This window comes from Hordeum vulgare, chromosome 5H, assembly GCF_904849725.1.
Source record: "Hordeum vulgare subsp. vulgare chromosome 5H, MorexV3_pseudomolecules_assembly, whole genome shotgun sequence".
In the NCBI taxonomy this organism is placed as follows: Eukaryota; Viridiplantae; Streptophyta; class Magnoliopsida; order Poales; family Poaceae; genus Hordeum; species Hordeum vulgare.
This window is the reverse complement of record NC_058522.1, coordinates 44,642,041-44,660,850: the sequence shown is the minus strand read 5'-3', so window position 1 is coordinate 44,660,850 and position 18,810 is coordinate 44,642,041. Positions and strand designations below refer to the sequence as shown.

At 44.8% G+C, this 18,810-nt stretch overlaps 3 protein-coding genes across 3 annotated transcripts; 2 read left to right on the top strand and 1 right to left on the bottom strand.

The window, feature by feature from the left end:
* Window positions 1–3,276: 3,276 nt before the first annotated feature.
* LOC123452210 (F-box/LRR-repeat protein 17-like) lies at window positions 3,277–7,974 on the top strand. The gene is made up of 11 exons (XM_045128821.1): window positions 3,277–4,055; window positions 5,055–5,156; window positions 5,581–5,725; window positions 5,807–5,991; window positions 6,122–6,226; window positions 6,328–6,425; window positions 6,617–6,855; window positions 6,954–7,020; window positions 7,134–7,219; window positions 7,381–7,479; window positions 7,595–7,974. The coding sequence occupies exons 1-11, from the start codon at window positions 3,292–3,294 to the stop codon at window positions 7,655–7,657; spliced, it is 1,953 nt and encodes a 650-aa protein (XP_044984756.1). The 5' UTR covers window positions 3,277–3,291; the 3' UTR covers window positions 7,658–7,974.
* A 258-nt stretch (window positions 7,975–8,232) lies between these two features.
* LOC123452211 (putative uridine kinase C227.14) lies at window positions 8,233–12,536 on the top strand. The gene is made up of 12 exons (XM_045128822.1): window positions 8,233–8,454; window positions 8,867–8,994; window positions 9,073–9,116; window positions 9,778–9,855; window positions 10,494–10,686; window positions 10,758–10,788; window positions 10,869–10,927; window positions 11,003–11,076; window positions 11,451–11,537; window positions 11,704–11,765; window positions 11,856–11,884; window positions 12,236–12,536. Exons 1-12 carry the CDS (start codon window positions 8,364–8,366, stop codon window positions 12,326–12,328), a joined length of 969 nt encoding a protein of 322 aa, XP_044984757.1. The 5' UTR covers window positions 8,233–8,363; the 3' UTR covers window positions 12,329–12,536.
* Window positions 12,537–13,802: 1,266 nt separating this feature from the next.
* Window positions 13,803–17,460, bottom strand: LOC123395806 (auxin-responsive protein IAA30-like). Its single transcript, XM_045090839.1, has 5 exons — window positions 16,935–17,460; window positions 15,586–15,785; window positions 14,592–14,724; window positions 14,392–14,453; window positions 13,803–14,280 (listed from the first exon to the last, which is right to left on the bottom strand). The coding sequence occupies exons 1-5, from the start codon at window positions 17,258–17,260 to the stop codon at window positions 14,243–14,245; spliced, it is 759 nt and encodes a 252-aa protein (XP_044946774.1). The 5' UTR covers window positions 17,261–17,460; the 3' UTR covers window positions 13,803–14,242.
* Window positions 17,461–18,810: the final 1,350 nt, after the last annotated feature.

Below are 18,810 nucleotides of genomic sequence, written 5' to 3'. Positions count from 1 at the left end.
GGGGGGGGGGCAACCCACCCCGGGGAAGCCCATAGGCCTTGAGGGTGGTGCACCAACCCTTAGTGGGCTGGTGGGACAGCCCAAAAGGGCCCTATGCGCATTGGGAGAAAAATCAAAGAGAAAAGAGAAAAAAAAGGAGGAGGTGGGAAAGGAAAGAAGGACTCCACCCACCAAACCAAGTAGGACTCGGTTTGGGGGGGAGTCCTTCCCCCCTTTGGCTCGGCCGACCCCCTTGGGGCTCCTTGAGCCCCAAGGCAAGGTCCCCCCTCTCCCACCTATATATACGGAGGTTTTAGGGCTGATTTGAGACGACTTTTCCACGACAGCCCAACCACATACCTCCACGGTTTTTCCTCTAGATCGCGTTTCTGCGGAGCTCGGGCGGAGCCCTGCTGAGACAAGGTCATCACCAACCTCCGGAGCGCCGTCACGTTGCCGGAGAACTCTTCTACCTCTCCGTCTCTCTTGCTGGATCAAGAAGGCCGAGATCATCGTCGAGCTGTACGTGTGCTGAACGCGGAGGTGCCGTCCGTTCGACACTAGATCGTGGGACTGATCGCGGGATTGTTCGCGGGGCGGATCGAGGGACGTGAGGACGTTCCACTACATCAATCGCGTTCACTAACGCTTCTGCTGTACGGTCTACAAGGATACGTAGATAACTCATCCCCTCTCGTAGATGGACATCACCATGATAGGTCTTCGTGCGCGTAGGAAATTTTTTGTTTCCCATGCGACGTTCCCCAACACCTCATACGTACCCATTTGGGCCAATGGAACCGCATGGTATGTTAAAGTATGGATATCCAAGAGCTCAAGAATGGGGATTCCAAATCCCCGAGAAATTATCTCAAGAGGTCCCAAGCTCCAAGTTTGAGGATGCCCCGGCATCCCCTATCTTCCTCAATAAATATCACTTTGTCTCGGTTGGATCTAACTTTTTATTTGTTTGCATGATATGCGTAAATTATTATAGCGTTACTTTTTTCTTCTCCCTTTGAATAAACAAACAACAAGCTGGCTTGGGATGCTTTTTTATGGTCCTTGATGGTTAAACTTATAGAATCCTCTATGCACTTCACTTATATTGTTCAGACTTTTATAGAATGCACTATGTGCTTCATTTATATATTTTTGAAGTTTGGATATGTGTGTTGTGTGTGTGGAGAGTCATGCTATTTGTAGAATGTTTTTTTTGCTTTACATGTACTCTATTTGTTAGTCTGGCTATAGTTTTGTAGCAACAATTAGAACTCTTTTGCTTCATTTATATCCCGATGAAGAGTTAAAGGACAAGTGTTTGTTGACATGTTTTAATATGTTGGTTTTGATATTAAAAGTCTACCGAATACGTAAACCTTACATATCATTTTATTGATAGAAGAAGGAGGCGAATAAAATTGCCGGTATAGCAAGGCTGGATGTTAGTTTCAATGTCAAAAAAATACCAAAAAGAAACCCACCCCTATTGTGTGAAGACCGCAAAATCTCCCCATAAATACTCACCACGTTTTCCGTGAAATTGCGAAATTGCATAATGTGCACACATAAACACGCAAGATATCCACCCCTCCAAGACTGGCATGGAGCCGGTCCACGAGAGAACCACCAGCCGTCTAGCTGGAAAGCCTCGTCCGCACTACACGTGACCAAAGACCGAGCCCACGCGGCGCTCCACTCCGCTCCGATCCGATCCGATCGAGTGTGACTCGGCCCGCACACACGCAACCGCCGTAGAACCCAACCCACAACTGGTGCAACGCTCAAACCACCCTATAGACGGGCCGTTGAAGAAACCCACAAAGCCACTTCCATTTAAAAGGGGGGTTAAGTGAGCCGGAAGTTGGTATTGATAAGAAGAAAGAACCACACGAAGAAGAACACAATAACATGAGAGGCGATGCCCAACGAATGAGCACACGTCGCACATTTAAGCAGCACATGCCAATCGAGGTTACAAGTTCCATCCCCGCGGGATACAGTCGGAGAGCACTACAACACACACTACTGGACAGGGGACGCGAACAAGACTGCCAGACAGTGGGCATGTAAGCCCGCTAAAACGGTGACTCAGAACGCAACGACCCGTGCCATGCTAGGCGGGTCCGACCGGCTGTGTGTCGGCCCATGTTGGATGTGAGTCAGTTTGGCAAACATATTGGGCACTCCGTTTGTAGCTTGCGCATTGCTGGTACGCACCCATTTGGGCCAACGGAACCACCTGGTATGTTAAAGGGTGGATATCCAAAAGCTCAAGAATGGGGATTCCCAATCCCCGAGAAATTATCTAAAGAGGTCCCAAGCTCCAAGTTTGAATATGCCTTCGCATCCCCTATCTTTGTCAATAAATACCACTTTGTCTCGGTTGGATCTAACTTTTTATTTGTTCGCATGATATGCCTAAATTCTTAAGAGCATTGTTTTTTCTATTCTCCCTTTGAATAAACAGACAACAAGCTGGTTTGGGATGATTTTTTATGGCCTTGATTGTTAAACTTATAAAAACCTCCATGCACTTCATGTATATTGTTCGGACTTTTATAAAATGCACTATGCATTTCATTTATATATTTTTGAAATTTGGATATGTGTGTTTTATGTGTGTAGAGTAATGATATTTGTAGAATGTTTCTTTTTGGCTTTACGTTTATTTTTTTGTTAGCCTGGTTGTAGTTTTGTGGCAACAATAACACTTTTGCTTCAATTATATCTCTTTGGTGAGTTAAAGAACAAGTGTTTGTTGACATGTCTTAATATATTGGTCTTGGCATTGAAAGTCTCGCAAATACGTAAACCTTACCTATCATTTCATCGATAAAAGAAGGAGGCGAATAAAATTACCGGCATAACAAGGCTGGATGTTAGTTTCAATGTAAAAAAAACACCAAAAAGAAACCCAACCCGACTGTTTGAAACCCGCGAAATCTCCCCATAAATGCTCATCACGTTTTCGGTGAAATTGTGAAATTGCGTAGTCTGCACTTATAAGCACGCAAGATATCCACCCCTCCAACACCGGCATGGAGCCGGTCCACGAGGGAGCCACCAGCCGCCCAGCTGGAAAGGCCTCGTCCGCACCGCACGCGACCAAAGACCGAGCCCACGCGACGCTCCACTCCGATCCCGATCCGATCGAGCCGCACACACGCAGCCGCCGCAGAACGAACGAACCCAAACCACCCAAAGGCCAAAACCCCCGCGTCCGCCTCCGCGCGCGGCGCCAACCCGAAAAACCGAACCAAAAATGGAAAAAAAGGGGGGCAAGGAAGAAAGAGCTCGCGCGCCAGAGAAATGGCGCCAACCCCGCGCCCCTCTCCCGCGCTGCCTGTCGCGCCCCGCCCCACCCTCTATTTCCTCGCCTCCTCCACACTCCCCCCCATCAAACCCTACCCTGGCTACCCAACCCCAACCAATCCATCCCATCCGTCCCGTCCCGTCCCGTCCCAGCCTCGCCCCCAGATCCCCGCTCCCATGGCCAGCTCCGACGCCCTGTCCGTCGTCCCCGCGCCCGACGCCGCCGCCGCGCAGCCGGCGGCCGCCGCCAAGAAGCGGGGCAGCTACAACTGCGGCCGCTGCGGGCTGCCCAAGAAGGGCCACGTGTGCTCCATCCCCGGCCCGCCTGCGGCCGCCGCGGAGCACAAGCCGAGGCGCGCGCTCCACTTCGACGAGGCGGCGGCGTTGGCGGGAGCTACGGACGCGACGCCGGTGGCGGTGGCGTATCCGGCGCCGCACCGGCCCCCGGAGAAGAAGGCGAGGGTGGACGTGGTGGACGTGGATGATTCGGAGCCGGAGTCGGGCGCTGCCGGGATGCCGGGGTTGGTGGCGGTCGGCTCCGGGGTGCGGGTGCCCGGGGAGGTGCTCATCGAGGTGCTCCGGCGGCTCCCCCCGAGGGCAGTCGCGGCGTCCGCGGCGGTCAGCCGCGGGTGGCGTGACTGCGCGAGGCGGGTCTGGCGGGGCGCCGAGGAGCTCCGCCTCCGCGCATCCGGCGTTAGCACCATCGGGACGCTGCTGCCGCGCTGCCCCGCGCTGTCCAGGCTCGTGCTCCGCATGGAAAGGTTAGGAAAACGCACAAAAAACGATCCCGATCCGGCCGATCCACGAGCAGATCTCTATAACCCACTAATCCTGGTCGAAATGGGACGACGAGCAGAACGTTCTTGCTTAATTCGCCACCGCCTAGTAGACGGACTAACGGATGAACACGCCCGATCTACGCCCAATTTACCAATGTATGATCCGATCTGGCGCCGTGAGATCTCACCAATTTGTGGACCCTTGATCGGCGCCTGATCGGAATCTATACACAAGCAATTCTCCTGGAAGAAAGGTATCTAGACATGCTAGATATGGACTTGCTGTGGCGAACCTGATCTGCATTTTAGAAATGAACTTGCTGTGGTGAACCTTATCTGCTTTTTAGAAATTGAATTGTTGTGGTGAACCCGATCTGCTTCTTTGATGCGATTTTCTTGGGGTTACATTTAGTCATGGTGCTGTGAGATCGTTATATGGATCCCTGACTGGTGCCTGTCTTGATCTGTGACCGAGAGTTCGGTGGTACCTTTGATGCATAATGTGTGCCCACTGCCCAATGCTAGATCAGCAACATGTTCAATATTTCATTGTCAGTGCAAGTGGGCACAATAGCTTGTAGATATGCCTGCCTAGCTCAGTTTTCGTGTTGCAATTTGCGCAAGTAAACACATAATTCTGGTTAGCTTTGTCGCAAATTTTGGTTGGGAGAAAATAATTCATGATCTGGTCACTTCAGGGGATTTTATAGGTTCTTTGTGCAAAGTAGGGGAATCAATAGGCAGATCTGTTTTAATTTTCTCTGAACCTTATACTTAGAAACTTTGATTACTTTTCATACTGAATGAAACCAGCAAATGCATATCCCTCATTTAGTTTAGATAGTGTCAGAGAAGCAAGTATGGTTCTTCTTGCAATAGGGTCGTCAACTTGATCTATTTTTTTGCCCAGAAAGTTCCATTCAGTTTCTTGACTTGAGAGGCATGTTCTAATTACCATGTTCCTTTGGACATTTGTTGCAGTGATGTTGATGCCACAATGCTTGCATGCCTTGCATTTTCCTGCCCAAACATGCAATCTCTGGAGATAAGCATGGCTGATAGTGCAGTCAACCGGATGACCGGGTACGTTGAACTTCGTCCCTAGACCTCAAATCCATGATTTCTAATGTTGTATCTTTAATGTAAATGATACACACATTCACAAATTTGCACTGCCAAACTATTCAGTATTATCGCTTGAAGACTGTTCAGAGTGTTGTTTCATGCTGCAATATGCTGCCTTGCTACACTGTGCATTGTCACCATTTATGTGATCTTAAAAATGATACACACATTCACAAATTTGCACTACCAAACTGTTTAGTATTATCACTTGAAGACTGTTCAGGGTGTTGTTTCATGCTGCAATATGATGCCTTGCTATGCTGTGCATTGTCACCATTTACACGATCTTAAAAATAACTTATGTAGGACAGTTTATGGATAGATTAGATGTTAAATTATAAGACTGAGTGGTCTTTTAACCAACACTTATTTCTTTAAACAGGGATGAGCTTACTAGATTTATTTCGGAGAAGAAGTGTCTCGCAGTTCTTAAAGTTGATCGCTGTAGTGGTCTTGGTTTTCTTAATATAAACTCTACAAGCCTTTCAACCCTTTGGCTATCAGATCTTTCTCCCCTTACAAAATCTGTAAGTTGGCAAGCTTTTGTAATTGTTGTGTTATTTTGGTATGCTGTTTTATAAATTAATTAGGGTGTTATTTTCTTACAGGTCATCAACTGTCCTAATTTGAGTGAGCTCTCACTGATTTTTTCCCAACAAGATAATGATTCTACTGATCTGATTAGTATGATGGATAGTCTGGGCCGCTCCTGTTCAAATTTGAGAAAATTGCACATATCCTCGATTCACTTGTGCAATGAAGCTGTGTTTGCTCTTGGGAGTGCTAATCTCAGGTAAATTCACATACTGCTATTGTTCATATGGATTGTTGCTCAAATATCAGGAATTGAGCTGGACTGAACTTTAATGTTATTCTTGCTTATTTCATTCAACCACCTTATATATGTTTTCTTGTTTCATCAGGGGCTTGTGCATGCTGTCATTGCTTCTAGGTAAAAAAATAACAGATGCAGCTGTTGCATCTATTGTTCGTTCTTTTGCAAGCTTGGAGTTGCTTGATTTAAGCGGGTATGTGCTGGTTTTTATGAAGCCTAATAGTTTGGAGATATTTTGTTTTCCCCAGTCATGAAAAGTAAAGCCTAAATCAACATGACATACTTAATCTCCAGATCTTGTATCACTGATAATGGGCTTGGGATGATCAGCAAGGCATTCCCTGATACCCTAACCAGGCTGCTCCTTGCTATGTGCCCAAATATCACCTCATGTAAGTTTGAACCTTCACATTGCTTGTGCTCCTTTGTTCTACTCCCTCTGTACCTAAATAATTGTAGTTGGGGAGAACTAGACTAGTTCTTCCTAACTACAATTATTTAGGTAGAGAGGGAGTAGTGATTTCAGAAATAACATTGCCCATAGCTGCAAATATCTAAAATTTCATGTTCATGTGATCTGTAGGTGGGGTCCAGGTGGCCGCAGCTCAGTTGCCACTTCTTCAGCTCATGGACTGTGGCAAGAGTTTATGTGCCAATGTGCAGCCTGAAGCACCTCGATCATACTTTGGTGATCTCAATGGAGGGATTAGGTTTTGCTCGAAACTACAGATCACAAGGAAGCAGCAACCAACTTACCAAAAATTAATTATAAAGCATGCTAACCTGAAAAAACTGAGTCTCTGGGGCTGTTCTGCAATAGACGTAAGTGCTCAAAATTCATGGTTGCTAATTTATTTGTATTCTGGTCTGTGTACACAGTGAAGCTATGTTCTTACTACTGTTCTCTTCATGCATGACAGGCCCTATATGTAAATTGTCCAGAGCTGAATGATCTGAATCTCAACTCTTGCACAAATCTGAATCCAGGTGCGACATCCTAATTCTTTCTTGTTTGGTACTGAACTGGATGCTTCTTCAGTGTCCAAACTTAAATGATTAGTGCATGAGTACTTACTTACAGCCTGTGTAACTTTCTGCAGAACGGTTGCTTCTTCAGTGTCCCAGCTTGAAAGATGTTCATGTTACTGGATGTCGTGATATGTTAATCGGAGCAATCAGAAACCAGGTACTGCCAATCTTTAACCACCCGTGTGATGAGAATAGCCTTTAGCTGTTGCAACATCAATTGCCAAGTTGTGTCTGTGCTCCTACACATAGTAGGGGGCAGCATTGCCATAATCTTATGTTCATGTTCCTGAACGATTTGCCGCTCTAAAATTTTGCCAGGTTCTGAACGAGTTTGCAGCAGCAGAGCCTCGCATGCCTTGCAAGCGCCTTGCTGATGGCTCGAAGCGGGTGCAAGTCCCACAATTCATGCTAGAACAGGTACTGAACTGCACCTGCAATGCTGCAACCCTCCCCAATCCGCACCCACTTCTTGCTTTCATTGTTCTCTGCGGACACCGATCACTCACATTCGTTATCCGTGAACCCTTTTCAGCAGTTTGAGGATGAGAAGTGGTGCGGGGAGTCGCGGCGAAGCCAGTGCGCCGTTCACATCTGAGCTTGAAGCAAGGCAGTGACTTGCAGGGCCAGCCGAATAGCTAGCAGTCCAACAACCTAGGGGGGCACAGGAAAGGAAGATTAGTTAGGCTGTGATGTTGTAAGGCTGGCTTCGTTCACATAATCCGAGCCTACTGGTGTTGTAGTAAACTATACTGTTTCTTGTTTTTTCTCTGCAAAAATCTCCTTTGTTTATTCCCTGCTGAATTATTCTGTTGTACAATAAGGGCACGGTGTAGTGTGTAGCCTAGCACCCTTGGTTCATCCATCCAGGAAAATAATGATGACATAAATTAAATATTTATTCGTGTGTCCATATATAATTTTTGTCATGATCCTACTGATTTGTTTAATCTTGTTTCTAATATAAATGGACGCTGCTGCTGTAAGCCTGTAAGCCTGTAAGCCTGCAAAGTGTATACAGTCTAGTGTGCAATTTTACAGTCGGGTCCTGGGGATGCACTTGCATTGGGGATTAGTCCGAGGGGCCCAGATGGAAAGTTCCACCTGTTTTTTTTTTCTTGAAAGGAATTCAGTCCCTTTCTGAATCGGAACCGGGGTAGAGTTCCCGTCCCGAACCGGATAGGGATGAAACGATTCTGATCATTACTTAATCTTCTGAATAATCCAGTCTAGTCTAACTCTAACGTACTGCAGCGTTTTTGTCGGTTAATCTCAGAACGCGCACCTCGATCCAGATAGGAGCCATGGAGTTGTCGGCTTCCGTCGCCTGCCCCACGGCGGCGCAGGCGCGGCTGCTCCGGCCGCCGGCTGATCTCCGCCGGCTCGGCTTGCCTCGTAAGTGATCTATCCCCCTTCGCTTTCTCATCTTCCCGGCTAGCAAGTAGGGTGGTTCGGCCTGACGATTTACTGCTTCGTCCCCGGCGCGCCGGTTTCGATCACGACGAGCTGCGGCGGGGATCGCCGGGTCGGCCGGCGAGGCTTTGCTCTGCACGCGGGTTGATCTGTAGGCGGCGGGTGATTCGTAGACTGACCACAAACCCTGTCTCTGATTATCCAGCACGACTGACCGACCTGCACTCAGACACCAGTTTATTCTAGTAGTATTTGATTTCCATAAAACACGAAAGTGCTACTCCCTCCGATCCATATTACTCGTCGCCGGTTCAGTACAAAGTTGAGGGAGTATCTATTTTTCTTATCTGCCTTTGCCGCATAGCTCAACGGTGCAATGCCCTTGCCTCTTCAGGATATGTATCTTGTAGGAGTTTCGCCGTGAGAAGCAAAGTGGTCAAGGCAATGCCTTCGCTGAGTGTGAGCTTTCAACCCGCATTTCATCAGCCAGTTACTCGGGCTACATGGAAGAAGAAACACAATGTGAGCGGCCTTTTTCTTCTCACGCAGTTCTATCATGCATTTTTTTCCGCGATGTTTGACTCCAACATCTATTTCCAGGTTACATGCTATCAGAGACAAGGAGCTCCACAGATAGAGGCCAAGTAAGTCGCAAGTGTCATTTATGAAGGAAAACAATCATCACATTGTCAGAATTGGCATATTTGAGTTTCCAAGTTGGTCTTTAGGGCATCTCTAGCACATCCCCCAAAAGTTATATTTTGAGGGAAAATCTAGCAGAACATAAGAACTACTCTCTCTGTTCACTATTATAAGATGTTTTGAACTAGTATATTTTGATATGGGCTACATACAAACTGAAATGAGTGAACAAACACACTAAAACATCTGATTCAGAAAAAAGTTAGAACATCTTAAAATAGTGAACGGAGGGAGTAGCATATAAGTTGTTATGTTTTCGAGTCCTAGCTCCCGAACCAGCACAAGAAATCTGGATTCAGAGGGGAAAGGAATATTCTAAAACATAAGAACCAGCTCATGCCACCAGTGAAGTAAAATGAAATTCCAGTTTTGCTATTTTCTCCATCAGTCAGTGCACATTTTCCTTGTCTAAAGAAGGGGAAAACTACCGGGATGTGTTAATATGCTGTGATTGTCTCTGATCTTTTTTCGGCAATAATTTAAACCGGATTAGATCTAGAGTAGCTACATGGTGGTACATCTTTTCAAATTTGATCAACAATGGTTGAGTTGCATTGCATGACTTGACATGCTAATAAGAGTTCTCTAATTTTTAACTTGAAGGTCAATGGAGGAAGTATATGATGCCTTGGCTGAGCACCTTCTTTCTGCTTTGAAGAGTATCGACAATCTTGATTCAAAGTAAGCTGTTTTTAGAAATGCTGTTTGGGACATAGTGAATTATTTCTGTCGCAACAGTTTGTACCTGTATTATTTATATGTTTCTTCTGCCGTAGAACATTTTTATCAACAAGCATACACTGTTATCCATTTGCTATTAGAAGCAAACAGAAACATAGGCCTGTTTGGGACTGCTCCGCTCCCTAAAATTCAAATCCACTCTAAAAAATGCAAGCCAAACGGGGTAGCTCCACAATGCTAGAATCTGGGGTGAACTCCCTTTTTTCCGTCAAACAGGAGCTACTTAACTGAACACAATATTTTTGGTCCAATGCTATACAAGAACTTTCTTTAGTTTCTTGTTAAATACCTCGCAAGCACCTAGTCAGACAAAAATGTTGAATCTGAAAACAGTGGATCTAATAGTTTTTTAAGGCATAAAAATGAACTTTTTCAATGTAGACTGTCGTCTTCTCCTTTTATATCTCCTCTCATTTCCCTTTTTTGGGGCAACTGCTATATTTAACAATTAAGATGGTAAACAAAGAAAGTCTGATGAAATTACTTGAACAATAGTTTATGTTAGCTCTCCTCTGAGAGAAATTAATGAATCACTACTCTGCTGATCCACTAATAATACCACTCTCAAATCTGAACAGATATATTGTTGGTCTGGCTGGCCCACCTGGTGCAGGCAAGTCTACTGTTGCCTCTGAAGTGGTTCGACGCGTCAATAAGCGTTGGTCTCAGAAGCATGCAAAAGATGGTTCACCGAATTCAGATGAAGATATTGCGACAATGCTTCCCATGGATGGTTTCCACCTTTATCGATCCCAGCTTGATGCAATGGAGGTTTGTTCTCTGTTGAGAAATTCATTTTCTATTTTTCTTCTTCCGAGGTATTGACACGATGGTGCTTTTAGGATCCAAAAGAAGCACATGCAAGAAGAGGAGGTGAGAAGGGTTCTCCGCTTGATATGTTTGAATAAAATATTGTTTTCACAAAGTACTGACATTTGATTTGTTAAATTTAGCACCATGGACATTCAATCCATCACTTTTTCTGAAATGCCTACAAATCCTAAAGGAAGAGGTATTTACTAGTTTCATTGTCAAATTATACGAACTCTGTAGCAGTATGTTTTCAGGCTAACATCTTGGTTTACAGGGGTCAGTTTACGCTCCATCATTCGATCATGGTGTTGGTGACCCAGTTGAGAATGACATATTTGTAAAACCGCAGTAAGTTGTTTTCCAGAGTACATGGACATGTTTCTTAGCTGACTTAATGGAAACGTGAAACCTGCCCAAGTTATCCACAGTAAATTAATGATCCTGAACTACTGACCATAGTACCTTTTGGAGCAACTTGATTTTTACGTATCTTTTCTGCGAAATAACATTGCAATGTCCTAAGCCTATTTTATTTGAAACAGTGTCCTAACCTATGATGGTATGTGATTATTCTGCTGTTGAAGTTAACCTCGCTGTTTCCGTTTCTGTAGTTTCGATGAGAACGGACCCTACAACTGTCATAACTTTACAATTCCACTACTTTACCGTGATACAGACGGTGCTTGACCCATGCTTTTTACTACTTACTATGATTTTGGCAGGCACAAAATAGTGATCGTCGAAGGGAATTATTTATTACTGGAAGAAGATGTTTGGAGGGAAATTAGAAACATGTTCGATGAGAAATGGTGAGTATGCAAGTTTCACAACCATATTTGAGAGAAATACAATTTCATCGATCACGACTACCAAATCTATGTTAGCTCTTCAGTTTCATCTAACACATTACACCCTTGTTTGTTCATCACAAAAGGGATAAATTGTGTTTCTAATGGCCAAACTTTATCGTCTCAGGTTCATTGACATTGACATTGATGTCTCGATGCAAAGAGTGCTCCAGAGACATATTGGCACAGGTTTGCCCCATCCACAATTGTTTTGCTCCTTTGAGATGCACTATAATTTATGTATCTAATTCCATTATCTGCTCTGTTACTGCTTGCCAGGGAAAGAGCCAGATGTAGCAGCATGGCGGGTAATTAGCATCCTTCATTCTTGCCTCTCATACAAGAACACGCATATCTCTGCTTATATATAGCCACATAAAACACTCAGTGTCTTATGTTGTCATTAGCTTAGACTTGCATATTTCATCTAATAAATAACTGCCAAAAATGGTACATTCGTGTTGCCTGTTTTGTAGGATTATTTGATTATATTGTTATACCATAGGAAAACCTACATAAGTAGCTATTCCACAGGGGCATTTTTGTTTAAGCATATGCCATCCCTGTTCAACAAAGAAATATGTTTTTTCATGTTTCTAGTCACAGAGTTTCTGAACACTTCCAGTCCTTACCGTCTCAAAATCTGTCTTGTGAATCAGATTTCATACAACGACCGGCCGAATGCTGAGCTTATCTTGGAGTCAAAAAGGGCTGCAGATCTTGTAATCAGATCGGTGGACTACTTAAGCTAGATCCCATGTTTCTGATGGCAATTTTGATTTTTAGTAATAATAGGGTCCCGATGGCGATGTTTGTACATAGAAGAAGTCAGCTGGCCGATACTATCTATGGTGATTTAGCGCATAGAATAAGCCATATTGCCCCATCAATTTGTTCTCCAGGAATAACTCAATAAACGACACTCTTCAAGTATCTAATCATTATATCATTTTATTTTAATATTCCTGTTTGTTCAGTTCTGAATCCATAAATCTTCCGTGATAAATGGTTGTAGTTTGCAAGTCTGGAACTTCAGTTGATTCGTTGATGGTAAATTGTTGATGCAATAGGTTGTGTATAACTTACAACCTTAAGAGACAAGTTATCTAGTTAATCAAAAGATGATCCATGGGTGGGAGGAAACAATAAGATAACCGCTTGTTTCCATCCATACCGATCCATACTGATCCGTGTACATGTATAATCTATTCCTCCACCCGTTTGTTCTTGATGCACAGTTGAGAAATAATCGGATAATCTCTGTGTATTCTAGTAATAACAGATACTCTTGAAGCATTTATCTAATACTGTTATTTATTTTAACACTCTTGTTTGTACAGTTCCGAATCCGTAAAGCTTTGGTCCAAAACGGTTGTAGTTTGCAAATATGGAAGCAGCTGATGCTCTGATAGTAGATTGTTGATGGATGATGCTAAACATCTCGTATGTTGCAACCTTAAGAGACAAACTATCTATTTACTCAAAAGATGACCCATGGCCGGTAGGAAACAATAATATCCATAGTGACATCTCTTTTCACTGAGCAATTTCTTGGTGGAAGCAACACAAGATTTGCCTTGAGAGGAGGACAATGTGCACTCGAAAAGACTCAAGGCTGGCATCATTACCAGGGGACATGATCTCCAAAGGGAAATATGTTTTGCTTAATCAAACATGCAAAGTCACCTTTAGTTGGGGGAGAGATACTCATGGCTAGGAAGGTACAGCTGAAAGTTCCCAGAAATCATGGCAACACCCTCCAGCACTCCATGTTTTTTTCTTTTGTTGGGCCTCTCTAGAAAACAGGGAAAGGACAGCTCAACTTTGTCCAACCCTGCACCCTTTACCATGACACAGGGCACAATGCACCAAACAATGCCATGTATAATAATACTAGCACTACTACATGACAGCAAAAGATGCAGCAAAGTGTGATGCCTCATAATACTAGTGAGGGCTAGTGATTGGCATTATACAATCAAGGTGTGCACATGGCATGCCTCTGTGTGTCTTTCCCCTCCCAGTTGGCTCACACATATAAAAGAAACATGGACAGCCATGTTGACACACACACACACACACATTGATTTGTATGTCGACAATGCATCACAGAGCAAAGCATCTCTGCTCTACCATTGAGTCATCTCATGTGTTCTTCAGTGGAACACCATTGTAAGTTCACAACACCAAAGTGAATCATGTCAAAAGGAAGCACACCATGCAAACTTCATAATACAATACAATTAACATTTGACAACTTGCAATAAGTATTTGTTCACACCATGCTGATAATTAAACAACTTTTGATGGACAAACCGCAAGAGGAAAAATAGGGTGCCTTTGCATTTTGTGCCAGGAAGAGACATAAGAAGAGAGAGAGAGAGAGAGAAAAAAAAAGGAAGAACAAGCAGAGCAAAAAGAAAAGACACAATTATGTGGCAGACAGGTACAGATACATCTCACATGTTCTTGGCTTCTTCTTTCTTATGTATATAACAAGATGAGACTTGGGACTGACTGACTGGAAAAGAGAAGATCACAACCCAAAATGACTTCACTGATCAGGAGATACAGACTTAGACTTAGGACAGAGAATATGATACAGGGATGAGCAAGCAAGGTTATAGGTATTTTGATTCTTGCATAACATTTAGTACATCCTCCCCTCAGCTCCTGTTCTTGCATTTCTCCATCGCCCTTGGTGCTGAAACAATTCAAAACAATGTCACAATCAAAACAAAAAGTCGGCCAAAACCTCTAGAAAGAAAAAAAACATTTCATCTGCTGATCTGAAACTTAAGAGAGATGTACTGACCAAGGCCAATAGCTTCTGATCCTTTCATTATCCGAAGGCGCTTGCATGACTCAACGAACATCCTGAAATTTTAGAAAAATGGAGCGTTACATCAGACCATCGCTCATCAAAGATTCAGGGTACCGCTCCAGATGTTTGAAATCAAATACGCAAATGGAGCATTATGCATATGGAGAATATATCAAGGATGCAGCGCTCACTCCCACGGGACGTCCCCGACGAGCATCCAGTCGCCGTCCTTGTCCTCGTACGTTGGAACGTACTCGGATCCGTTGAGCAGATCCATCAGCTTGCTCTCGTTCATGCCGTTCATCCCTTGAGTTCCACAGTTTCCTGAAATGTGACAACACGTACACTGGGATTAATATCCAATTCCAGAACACCAACTGTAATTTGGAAAATACATAGGTGCTTCTGTAGTTCAGAGCAGTTGTTACGGTCTAGTTAACAACGGGAAGTGCCGAATAAAGTTCCGTATCAAATCAACAGGCCGCAAATCTACAATCACCACAACAGAGAAAAACCAATAGTTGTTTGCTTATTCAAGGAACCAACTATTGGTTGCATCTTTTCTTTAAGATGCACGCTCCAGCATGCTGGATTATTGCTTACTGGGTATCAAGTTACAACGACTCATGCTAATCATGAACCAACCAAAGATAGCTAGCTGAGTGAGCAGATGCCATGCATGATAATGAGGTAGCTAGCTGTGTGTACGTACATATGGTAGAGAGACAAGGACATTATGCCACAGACAGGGAAGACACCTACCAAGGAATAGGATCGATGCAAATCATGCACCCCTGGCAAAACCACATGGTGACCACCACCACACATGCAAATGGAAGTGCAATCATGTATGCAAGTCATGCATGCATGTACTATATATAGCCAGTGACTTTATAAATATGTTATGATCTTCCTTGTGTATAAAAGTTCAGGAACACTACAGCTAGATAGATATAGAAAAATAAACTAGATAGACAGCAATCTTGTTATGAATAATTGGGACTAGGGTAGAAATATATATAAAGTGTAGGGTAGAAATATCGGTGTTCCAAACATGCCGAGTAGGGTAGAAATATATGCATACTATATCTTGGTGGCCTAGTTATAAACAGAAATGTTACGGCTGATCTAGCTAGTAGTATTATGGTAGAGATATGTAGTAGAGAAGATGCATGGCATGCATACCGATGGTGAAGGAGCTGAACATCTTCTCGAGGGCCTTGGAGAGGTCCTGGTAGGTCTTGTACATGCTGAGGTCCACCTTGCGCAGGTAAGGCGCGCCGTCCATGCTCACCTTGACGAACGCCGCAGCCGCCGGCGACGACTTCTCCGCCAGGATGTTCTTCCGGAACGACCGGACCGGAGGCCACCCCACCACCTGCGCCCTGGAGAAAATTAACCACACAAACGATTTGGTTAGTTTTAAAATGTTATGTTAAACTAACTAACATACATACATACATGCATGAGTTCTTTCATGATCCAAGAGGTGCAGATATATATAAATCCAGATCCATTTTGTTTCCGCTTCTCTTCAAATGAAAACTTCTGTGGTAACTCATGACATGCATGCAACCTTTGCCCTCTCGTTTTTGCTACCCACACATGGCACATATATGCACATACATCCCCACAGCACATTTTCAACTGTTTACTCAGCATGAACAAAAACTACAGCATTACATGTTGGTTACTTTTTACCTGCCTTTTTTCTTCATACTCCCACAATCTACTAAAGTGCTACAGAATATATATGGAATGCAATAAGCTCCAGCTTGATTTGTACAAGAGGGAGGGGATCAAGACAAGGGGGGCAGATAGATCTAGAACGCCGAGCCCAACAACAAGGGTGGGGCCATGCCATATCTCCATGTTCATGCCATGGCCGGGAGGGGCAGTATGGGCAATAACATTACAATCTTATTATCTTTCTCCATGCCATGCCATGCCATGCCATTGTGTAGGAGTAGTAGCGTGAGGACAGGATACGAGTGATATGGGGATGATGGCGACGAGTGGACAAAAAAAGTAAACCGTGCGTCCGCGAGGGGCAGGGCAGCAGTGCAGTGTGCGTGGGTTTCTTTTATCGTGTCGGCACTAGGCACTGTCCCCCACTGCCCCACACGTAACATGCTGCTGTCTCTCTGCCTGTGCTAGAAGTGCAGATGGACGGATGAATCTCTCCGTAGATCTCACCCATCCATCATCATCTCGTCTCTGTTTCTCGTCCATGATCGGTGCTCGATCTGAATGATGATCACCGGCCCGGCCTTGCCTTGACTGACCAACCGTGACTGAACATGCGTGGACTAGTAGTACAAGCTACTCGTAGATCAGTGATCCATGCCATCAACTACCCGTTAATCAAGATGTTTTTGATGGTGTTTTGTGTTTTGTTTTCTGAAGAAAGCTTGCGTTACGAAGAGAGCTTACGCGAAGAAGACGGGAGCTGAGCTGCATGCGTGAGCATGCAGAGCGGACTAGAGTCTAGAGGTGAGAGATGGAGATGGAGATGGGGATGGGGATGCACGTACTTGGGCGCGCGCGGCTTCTCGGCGGGGTCGGGGAGCGCGGCGGTGGTGACGACGCTGCTCTGGCTGGGCGACCTCTTCATCTTCCCCACGCAGGCGTCCGCCGCCGCCTTCTCGTGCTCCTCCTCCGCCGCCGCCGCGGCGACCACGGCCACGTCGGACCGGTCCTCCGCCGCCGGCGCCTCCTCGCCGGCCGGCTCCAGCTTCAGCTTCAGGTCGATGGTCTCGGCGAAGCCCCTCTTGCCGGAGGAGCTCCTGGCCTCCCCCTCGCCGCCGCCGGGCAGGCCGAGCCGCAGCTCGGTCGCCTCGAAGCCCAGGTCCGCCGCCATTGCTAGCTGCCTGGCTCAGCCCCTCCCTTCTGCTGCTGGGTTTGCTTCGGTTCCTTTCTCTGCGTTTCCCGGCGAGCTTTTGGGGTTCGGTTTGGCTGTTTTGAGAGGCGAGCGATGCAAATGCAGATGGAAATAGACAAAGAGGCAGAGGAGGGAGGGGGGCAGGCAGAAATAATAATGGCAGTGAGGGTGTTGGTGTGGCCGTGTAGAATAATAGGGCCATGATAATGCATGGCCAGCCTCTTTTGCGCCTTGCCCCTCTGCTAATATTTTTTACTTTTTTTTTTCTAGAGCTATATTCATTTGTTTAGGCGCCTACACTCGGTTTGCTAGTAATGAAATATTATATGCCAACTTATTTTATAATCTGACCAAACTATGTTTCGTGGCATGGTTAGAGGGACTGTAATATTTCTAGTCCATCAGAATTTAAGTCCTGATGTTCACATTTATTTCTGAATTTATTTCAGTATTTTCGACGATGTGCTTTCACTCAGAGGAGACGTCTTCGTCAAGGACGAGGTGCCTATGATGACTTCGTAAATCTCAAGAACATATGTCGGCTCAGTCTCTTAGAAGAGCTCATAAAGATAGGATTTGCATGTGTTTGTTCGTATGCGCATGTATATTAACACTTTATTGTGTTATTTTTTTACATAATTTGCGGTGAAGAATATATATAAACTAAGAAAATAGCTGATTAGACAAATAAGGTATAACACATACGAAAAAACTAATTAAAAATAACTAGATTACAAAAAAGGACTAGATTATCAATATCTACATCACACACCCGCCATAAGCACATCAATGAAACGGGACAAGTGTGGGAAGGGCAATATTTTTACGTTGGGCAAATGCAACGGCATCGTCGGCCCAAACCAGACATGAAAACTTCGTAAAGAAAACTTGAGATGAATCGCCCATGCCGTTACACGCCGGATGGGGGCCTGATGTGGAGATTGCCACCGTCCAAGACCATGCCTCGACACCATCTTCTTCGATGTCTGAGCCAGGTCGGTCCGGCACTGAAGATCATCACGCTGGATCACCAGCACCGCCATCAAGCGTGACCTCCCATAGATTGCACCATAATCGCTCATCTTCATCGCAAACCCACATCCACCGAACAACTTCTCCATAACAGGCGTAGCAACATCCTCGCGTCGTTGACGACACACCCTAGGGACGACAAAAGGAAGAGTATAGGTGGGGGTGGCAGCTAGGGTTTCACTTGCCCGCTTGACCCTCTCTCACGAAAAGTTTCATGGTTATCGCAACTTATTAGGTACATTTTTTTTTAACGAATTCCATGAATGAGCGAGGCCACATGGATTTAACTCGAGAGGGTTTTGAGGAGCAATGATACGCGAGGGCATAGGTTCGTAGAACGGGCTCTGCTTTCATGCTAAATTTTGGCCTGCAATATGTGGGCAAAATCAGAAAGTTGCTTTACCAGTCTCTAGAAAAGCATAATTTTTTTTAGCAAAATTTAAACGCGTTGAAAACAATTATCATCGACCGAAATCTTAACAAAGCAAAAGGCAAAG